General features: G+C 37.7%; 1 protein-coding gene across 1 annotated transcript in view; it reads right to left on the bottom strand.

Moving 5' to 3' along the window:
• ULK2 (unc-51 like autophagy activating kinase 2) overlaps window positions 1–9,585 on the bottom strand; it is a 179,084-nt gene that overhangs the window by 840 nt on the left and 168,659 nt on the right. The window contains exons 26-27 of the mRNA XM_006877430.1: window positions 3,411–3,546; window positions 1,828–1,882 (exon numbers count right to left, since the gene is read on the bottom strand). Of these exons, the coding sequence (XP_006877492.1) occupies window positions 1,828–1,882; window positions 3,411–3,546 (191 nt within the window). The remainder of the gene's footprint in view (window positions 1–1,827; window positions 1,883–3,410; window positions 3,547–9,585) is intronic.

Here is a 9,585-nt window from a genome sequence, read left to right as displayed (position 1 = left end):
GGGCAGGGACCACCACACAACTTTCATTAACAACAGGGATTACACCCCCTTCCAAGGAGGGACAGGAATCATCACACAACATTGTAAGCTCTTGAAACATGCACAATCTCCAAGAATCAAACCTTGGGGTAAGACAAAGGATGCTAATGAACAAGTCTCCAAAGTCACTGGAGAACTATCTGGGCTTAACAAGCTCCCTCAAATGGACTCAACTGTACCCTAGAAACACTGTGCCCATTTTATTTCACCCTAATATACATTTGTACAGGCATTAATAAAAAGGCTATTAAACAACAATTCAGTGAATTTACCTGGTTTCAAGAATAATGCATGCAGTTACAAATGAGAGGTAGAAACACTGTATTAAAGATCTAAAAGTACAAACATCATATAAATAACTGCTGAAATTTCATACAGATAAATAAGGTATAAATTACAGTCGCAAAGGAAAAAAAGTTGCTTTTACTTAATCAATACAATAAAATTAGATAATGCTAAAGAGTTTCTGTGCAATTTTTAGAGTTCAGGTAATAGTATCTAGAAAGGATTAAACTAAAAGGATTAAAATGGGAGAATGGTTTATTCAAGTATTCAAGCAGGTAAGTAAAATAAACACACTAATATAAAGTGTTGCAACCATTTCTGGAGGAATGGTAACTGTCTGCTTTCCTTTAACTAGCTGTTTGGTGGACTGTCAGGATTAAGACGAAACACACACCAGGTTTGAGAGAGCTGCCCATTATCCTGAGAGATTCGCAACCTCAGTTTTCTAACTTAATATAGAAAATTCATATCACTAACTATAAGTATTTAGGTCACCACTTTGTTTTGGCCCTTTAAAATTCTTGAGAGTCTCTCATAATGTATGATATTTGTTCTAAAATTAACCCAATAAATTTATCTTTTAGTAAATTTAGAGACCACAGACATCAATGTACCTTCTGCATGTACAATAAAAAAAAACGCTACCAATATCAAACACCAGCAACTCAAGATGTTTCTGAGAAAATTTGTAGATGTAGATGAATAGGTTAAAAAGGTTCACCTGAAACCAGTTTTTCAACCTTCCAAAGTCCACCAGAGATTACATTTGGATTATGGGAAAGGTATATGTATATAATCAAATAAAATATCCTAAATAAGTTCATTGTGCCTCATTTATTTTAAACTGCAAAATCCAATACACAGTTGTTTTAATAATAAATAATACAATATGAAATAGTTTGTAAAATTAACATAGGTTCCACATAATCGCAAACTGAAGACTTCAAAATTTCTTCCTAAAGTCAACTTTTGCTGCGTCTTAAAAGCTACTGCTTTCTGAGCTGTTATAGATGCATGCTAAGATATAGACAAACTTACCCAAGATATCAAACTGCCTGGATGAGATGCAGATATTTTCAACTTTATACCTCAGTAAAACAAGTTGTCAACATTTTCATCCACATGGAATTCACGTATTTCTGGGGTGAAGTGACTGAAGGGCTACCCACTTTGTTTCTTTTGTAATTACCTGTATGAATAACTGTAATTGTACTGATAATTCTAGTTCTATGGTATATTTATTTACCATGTTCAAACTGAGAGCCAAGTGGAATATTCTTGCTTCTGCTTCCAAGCAAAAGGGAAGGGTTGACATCTCCGATAAAGCAGGTTTCCTAAAATGTGCTGTTTATGGACAATTTCTCCTTTATGAAATCACTGCATGTACTCTGGTAGTCAGTAGTTAAAAAACAACAGTTTCTCGGGGATAGAACAATGGAACTGCTGAAATCCCCAATGTCCCATTCCCTGACTGGTCCACAGGACAGGCCTGTTGCTGCTCACATCATCACGGTACTATAGCAAAGTGCCGATAATCTTCTTTCAATACTAGTCTTATCTAGAATAAAATAACAAAAATCATTTATATTTGCCAGGCCAAGGACAGATGAACTAATTACGATCTGTTTGAAAATCACTGTCTAATTCCTCTAATTCCTCATCTCGTTCCTGTGTTTGCCCCAAAGTGACAGTCCTGAATGTTTCTTACTTCTTGATAATAGTTTAGATAGGATTTCTAGTTTAGGGACACAAAGTGGCAAAATTTAGATAAGCATGTCAAATACATAACATTTAGGTTTTAACAGCTTTTTTCACAACTACAAATAACTTCAGGATTGCCATCCCCTTGTGGCTCTATATGATAAGCAATGGACTTTGACCATAGGTTAGTGGTTCGAGCCCATCAGTTGCTCCATGGGAGAAAGAAGAGGCTTTTTTGCTCCCACAAAGAAGATGTACACTCTTGGGAACTCTATACAGAGTCACTATAAGTCACACCTTAACAAAACTAACAATATCCTGGCATCACATCAATCTCTACTCTCTACCAAGTCTCCAGTACATCAGATCAGTGTTCTTCAGTCACTAAGCCCATTTGGCTTACAACAGCTGCATTTAATACTAATAAAGATTTCTAGACACACAAAAACGCACACCCACAACTCAGTATTATGGTTGTTGAGTGCTGCTGAGTCGCTTTCAACTCACAGCAACTCTGTATAAGGTTTCTGAGGAGTGGCTGGTAGGTGTGAACTGTCACTCCTCAGAAACCCTATACTTGGGTTTAACAGTCCAGTGTTTATTCTACAGCATCACACCAGTACAACAGTGTAGAAATCTAAAGGCTAGTGATAAAAGCCACAAACACTTTACACATATTACCTCTAATCCTCAACTCTGCAAAGCAGGCTTTTGATTTTTTAAATTTGAATAATACGTTACATGTCTATTCTTTCTATCTTAAAAATGTTTTTTAGTTTTGCTGTGGAGAACATACACAGCCAAACATTCACCAATTCAACAACTTCAACAATACAACTTAGTGACAGATTCCAGTGTTGAAGTTGTGCAGCCATCGCCATCCTCCTTCTGAGTGTTTCTCCCTTAGCACAAACTCACTGCCCCTAAACTTCCTATCTCCTCTCATGAGCTGCTGTTGTCATTTGATCCCACACAGACAGCTCTTTAATATAGCACGATGCTCAAGGGGGACAGACATTCTTTAGTAAACTACTGTTTGGTTGAACGAAGACTTCAAGGAACATTTCTGGCTTAAGGTTTAAAGATTAGCTCAACAGTTTTGGGGACACTTTTAAACTCCATGTTTCTAGAAAGTCTGAATCCATGAGAGCTTAAAACAATCTTCTGCATTTTGTCCCTTTTGATAAGGATACAACGTAAGCTTTATTACCCCATTTTACAGAAGATGACACTGAGACCATAGAAAAGTTGAATAATATCCTCAAAGTTGGAAAGGTAAGATTCAAACGTAAGCAGTATAATTTCAAGCTCCAAGCCCTTTCTAATATACCTGTAGGAGACAACTAAGTTACAACCAATAAATACACTTTTATAAGTTAACTTACATTTATGTACATTTTCAATATCTGCAGGATTCTGTAAAATCTTAGTTAAGCCTTCCAAAAGAAGGACTGCCTTATGATAACGATAAGCAATATCTTCAGTTTGCTGAAACATCTCATCCAGGGCTGCAGATTGAACCTGGAACCAAATCAGTCAACAAACATGAGAAGACTGACAACTTTTCTAAGAAAATGGAAATTCATTAGAGCAATGCAGGTTTACATGGACTATACCGAGAACAAACACAAACTATATAAAGCCTGGGGAGCACAGTGGCTCCATATAGTAAGCACAAATGACAAAGTCCTTGGTTCAAGCCTGCCAGTCGCTCCTCAGGAGAAAGATGAAGCTTTCCACTTCAGCAAAGATTTAAAGTCTTAGAAAACCATTATAGGATCACTAGGAGTCAGAACTGACTCAAGGGCACTTAACAATAACAACATCCAGAGCTGCGGTGGTGTAATGGTTAAGGGCTTGGGTGGGACTAAGACAGACTAGGAAGACAGAGAGATGGACTACTTCAAATATTTAGTCACTATAAACCTTATGACGAGCAGTGTTATGTCAGATAACACTAGAATACTCAATATTCTAACTTGATGAAGAGCACCAGGATACTGTCAGATATAGTGCTGGAAGATGAGATCCTCGGGTTAGAAGGCATTCAAAATACGACTGGGGAAGAGATACCTCCTCAAAGCAGAATTGACCATGATGATACTAACGGAGTAAAGCCTTCGGGACCTTCATTTGCTGATGGACCGTAACTCAAAATGACGAGAAACAGCTGTAAACATCCATGAATAATTGAAACACGGACTGTACAAATCATAAATTCAGGAAAACTGGGTATTGTCCAAAATGAAATGGGATGCATAAACATCAATATCCTAGGCATCGGTGAGCTAGCTGAAAGGGACTGGCATTGGCCATTTTGAATATGACAAACCACGAAGTTACCATGCCAGGAATAGCAAATTGAAGAGAAATGGCATCCCACTCAGCATCAAAAAGAACACATCAATATCTGTTTTGAAGTATTTGTCTTTTTGTAACTGACTCATTTCACTAAGCATTATGTTCTGAAAGTTCATCCATGTTATGAGGTGTTTTGCAGCTTCATCGTTATTCAACATAGCATAGTATTCTGTTGTGTGTATGTACCAAAGTTTGTTTATCCATTCGTCAGTTGATGGACAGTTAGGCTGTCTCCATCATTTGCTACTGTGAATAGTGCTGCGATGAACACTGGTGTATACACTTCTACTCAGGTTCTGGCTGGCATTTCTTGTGGATATATACCAAGAGGAATTGCTGGATCATAAGTATTTCTATTTCCAACTTTCTAAAGTAGTGACATACCATTTTCCAGAGTGGTTGAACCCTTTTACAGTCCCACCAGCAATGTAGGAGGGTCCGGTCTCCACACCCTCACCAACATTTGCTGTTCTCTTTTGAACTTCACTGTTATTGCTGGTGTGACAGATCTCATTGTTTTGAATGGCATCTCTTTAAGGTTAATGATTGTAAACATTTCTTCATGTTTGTTGGTTGCTGGAATGTCTTCCTTGGTGAAGTGTTTGTTCATGTCCTGTGCCCATTTTTAAATGGGTTTTCTTTGTTTTGGTAGAGACGCTGTTGTTTGTGTTATGTACCATGGAGTTAGTTCTGACTCATAGCAACACCTGCATAGGGTTTCTAAGGCTGTAGTTTCCTACAAATTTTAGAAATTAGTCACTTGTCTGATATGTCGCTACAAAAATTTTCTCCAGTCTGTGGGCTTCCTTTTTAGTCTTTGGTTGAAATCTTTTATTTTTTGGGTGAATTGAAAACATTAGTTTTCAGTTTTTAGTATGCCCCAATCATCTCTTTTGTTTTATACTGTTTGTGTGTTTTTTGCAGTATTTGATAATTTCTGCATGCCATGTATTGGAGTTCTTAAATTTATTCCTATTTTTTTCATTGATAATCTTTTACAGTTCTGGGATTTACATTTAGGTCTTTAATCCATGTTGACTTAGTTTTCATATATGGTGGGAGATATGGGTCTTATTTCATTCTTTTGCAAATCAATTTCCATTTTTGCCAGCATCATTTGTTGAAGAGACTATCTCCTCCCCCATTTAATGTATTTTGGCCTTTGTCAAAGATCAGTGACTGTATGTGGATGGATTTACTTCTGGGTTCTCAATTCTGTTCCACTGATCATTGTGTCTTTCATTGTAACCATCCCAGGCTGTTTTGACTACTGTGCTATGTAGAAATTTTGAAATCAGAGAGTGAGAGGCCACCAACATTGTCCTTCTTCTTAAGCAGTGCTATGTTTATCGGACACCTCGTACCCTTCCATACAAACTTCAGGATCATTTTACCCATCGTTTTAAAGAATGTTGTTGGAATCTGTGTTGTTGGAATCTGTGTTGGGATTACGTTGTATCTGTAGATTGCTTTGGTTAGTATAGAGGTTTAATGTTAAGTCTTCCTATCCAGGAGCACAGCATAATCTTTGACAATTGTTAAATGTCTTTCGGTTTCTTGTACTAGTGTTTTATAGTTTTCATTGTATAAGCCTTTTGTTTCTCTGGTTAGATTTATTCATAAGTCATCCTTTTGGTAGCTCTTGAGAATAGTACTGTTTTCCTGATTTCCTTTTCAGAGCTGTCTTTATTAGTATAGAGGAATCCAACTAATTTTTTAAAGGTTTTTGTTGTGAATTGAATGATAGTTTCCATGGGAGAACATTGGTTTTACACTCATCCTACCATATTTCATCTCACTGCAATGATTACAGCCCCCTCTGTGCATCATTATTCAACAGTATTTATTTCTATTCCCTATTTCTAATTTTTTTTTTTTTTTTTGAGTGTACACAAAAACACTCAGGAATATAAACAACTAACCAAAGGGCACATTCTGCAAGCCTGCCTCTTGGCTGCCAGGACACAGCCTTTCTCTTTCCATGTGTCCGGAATCCTCAGCTGCTCTATCTCTCCATGCCATCATCTCTGCCTCCATCTCTGGTGTCGCTACTTCTCTGGATAGGGTGTCACATTCCACTTATGCTCTTCTTCCTTGAAGGTCCTAGGGTCCTCTCTTCCTGGACTGTAAGATTAACTACGCTCCCCTTGGTGTTAAAAAAAACTACCTTTACAGTTGTGACAATTGCAATCAGTCATGATTAACAATTACGTACTTTTGAATCATAAAAATCTTATCCCCATCTCCTTTTACCAGACCACTCTAGACAAGATGAAAATTATTCAGTGGGGATTCTATCTTCGTCTGCATACTCTGAAACTAAATTCCCTCTTGAAAACTTGTAATCCAGTTACTTTGTACCTTTATTGCCCCCTCATTTTAGGTAGCCAATGTCTAAGTTTCCCATCCCTATATACCCTGAATACAGAGGGGATAGCATTGATACTTAAATTGAAGACTCCTTCCTTCTGTTGGTATTTTGAGCTACTACATCCTGAGTATAGGTCAAGTTCATTAAATTGTAGCAATTTACTCTCGTTTCCTTTATTAACTTTTTTTTTTTTTTTTTTCTTTCTTCCTCTAGTTGAGTTCTGATTATCAAGTCATCAAGGCTAAGTCAAATGGGTACTATCTGCAGTTTGGATGTTCTTGTGCATCACCCCTCACTTCATATCAGCTGGAAGCGTCACTCTCAGCTCTAGCCCTCTGTGGCTAAGTCCTTGTCCAGGGGCTCAGGTGTCCCCAGGTCTCCCCACACTTCAGATCAACCAGCCCTTCCTCTTCTCTCTCTCTCATCTTCAGGTCAACAGGAGTCTATGGAACGTGGTTAAACTCAGCCTATTTCTTCATTGCTGCCTTCTGATTATCTCTTATATCATTAAATGTGAGAGAGAACTGCCAGTAATGTAGCAGGCTAATTTACTTATTATTATATTAATATGTCTGCTTCTTTAAAAAATTAACGTAAAGTTATATACAAGAAAGTAAATAAAAATGGATACAGTATAGCACTGCCATGAAAAGGAAGAAGAAGAAACCCTAAGTGCTAATACTGCAAGCATGCTAAATAACTAAGACAAAATGTTGTTGCATGACTTTTATTCTGAGAAAGGAAACATCAAATTGTCTACGAGAAGACATTTTCCTGGTAACAAAATCGTAGGAATAATTTTTCAGATAGCTCTTGTTGTTGTTAAGTGCTGTCAAGTCAGTTCTGACCCATAGCGACCCTGGATACGGTTTCCAAGGAACAGCTGGTGAGCAGCTGCTGAGCCTGAACCACTGACCTTGCAGTTCAAATGGCTTTGCAGTTTGGCACACTAACCCACAGCGCCACACCAGGACTCCTGTTGTTGTTGTTGTCAGTTGCCATGGAGTCGGAACCGACTCATAGCAACTCCATGCACAGCAGAACGAAACAATGTCCGATCCTGGGCCAACCTCACTACCGCTGCCACACTTGAGTTCATCAATGATGCCACCTGGCCAATCCATCTCATTAGGGGTCTTCCTCTTTTTCTCTGACCCTCCACCTTACCCAGCATGACATCCTTCTCCAGCGACTGTTCCCTCCGGACAGTATGTGTAAAGTATGAGAGACGAAGTTTAGCCTACACCAGGACTCCTATACAGGCTTAATTTGGCATGGTGCTGTTACGTACTGTCAAGTTGGTTCCAACTCATAGTAACCTTCTGCACACATTATGTTTATGTGCCCAGTCCTGTGCCAGCCTCACAATTGTTACATTTGAGCCCACTGCTGTTGCCACGGTGTCAATCCATCTCATTTTAGGTCTTCCTTGTTTTCTCTCACCTTCCACTTTACCAAACATGATGTCCTTATCCAGCAACTGGTCTCTCCTGATAACCTGAAACATGAGACACAAAGTCTTGCCATTCTGGCTTCTAAGGAACATTCTGGCTATACTTCTTTCAACAGTCCATGGCAGTCCATGGTACTTTTAGTATTTTTCTCCCACACTGTAATTAAAATGAATCGATTTTTTTTTTAAATTCATTTTCCAATTTTCACATGCATACCTTAGCTTGGGCCAGGTGCACTTAGTCCTCAAACTGACAGCTTTTCTCTTTAACACTTTGTGCGGCAGGTATGCCTAATGCAATACACATCATTTCATTTTGTGACTGCTGCTTCCATGAATGCTGAATGTGGATCCAGTAAAATGAAGTCTTTCACAAGTTCAATGTTTTCTCCATTTTACCAAGATGTTATTTATCCACCTAGTTGTGAGGATTTTTGTACTCTTTACACTGAGGAGCAATCCATATGCAAGGTTGTGGTCTTTGATCTACATCAGTAAGCATTTAAGTCCTCCTTTGTGTTCAGCAAGCAAAGTTGTATCATCTGCACATCTCAGGTTATTAATGAATCTTCCTCTAGTCCTGGTGCCATCTTCTTTATATAATCCAGTTTTTTGTATTATTTGCTCGACATATAAACTGAATAAATATGGTGAAAAAATACAGTCCTAGCCCATACCTTTCCAGATTTTAAGCCATTCAGTAGCCTCTTCTTCTGCTTTAATTTGGTTTATATAGTCCTGGTAGTCCAACTCATAGTCCAACTATGAGTTGGAACCAAGTCAACGACATATAACCACAACAATATAATGTATCCATATACAATATAATGTCAAGTTTATATTCCAAAGTTATTTTCATGTAACTTTATTCTTTCTTTCACAAAAGGGCAAGAGTGCAACATAACAGTATATTTTAGACAAACTTGAGAGAAGTCAGTTATATTAATGTGGTACAAATTAGATTGGCCAATAAATTCTTCCCCACTTAACTATGCCATAACAGTCTATCTTTTTACCTATACTTCAGAGCATTGTTTCCTCAATAAAGACAGCAAGTGAGTTACTTCTGACTCACAATGACGATATAGGACAGAGCAGAAATGCCTTATGGGGTTTTTAGTACAATCAGACAATTGGAAAAGTCTATTTTACTTTTTTTTTTTTTTCATATAACTTGTTTTATTACATTGATTATAATCCCCTCCATATACCATCAGTTAAAAGTATTTTTCTTTATCCACTTTAGCATTTTTTTAAAAAAACACACAAACAAAAAACCTCACTCAGGCATATATAATAAATTACATCTCCAAAGGGCACATTCTACAAGTCTGCTCCTGGCCACCAGTTCTTAGTCCTTCTCTTCTTAGTTGAT

Source organism: Chrysochloris asiatica, unplaced genomic scaffold (genome assembly GCF_000296735.1).
Source record: "Chrysochloris asiatica unplaced genomic scaffold, ChrAsi1.0 scaffold00495, whole genome shotgun sequence".
NCBI lineage: Eukaryota > Metazoa > Chordata > Mammalia > Afrosoricida > Chrysochloridae > Chrysochloris > Chrysochloris asiatica.
Note: the sequence above shows the minus strand (reverse complement) of the source record. Positions and strands in the feature narration are given on the sequence as shown.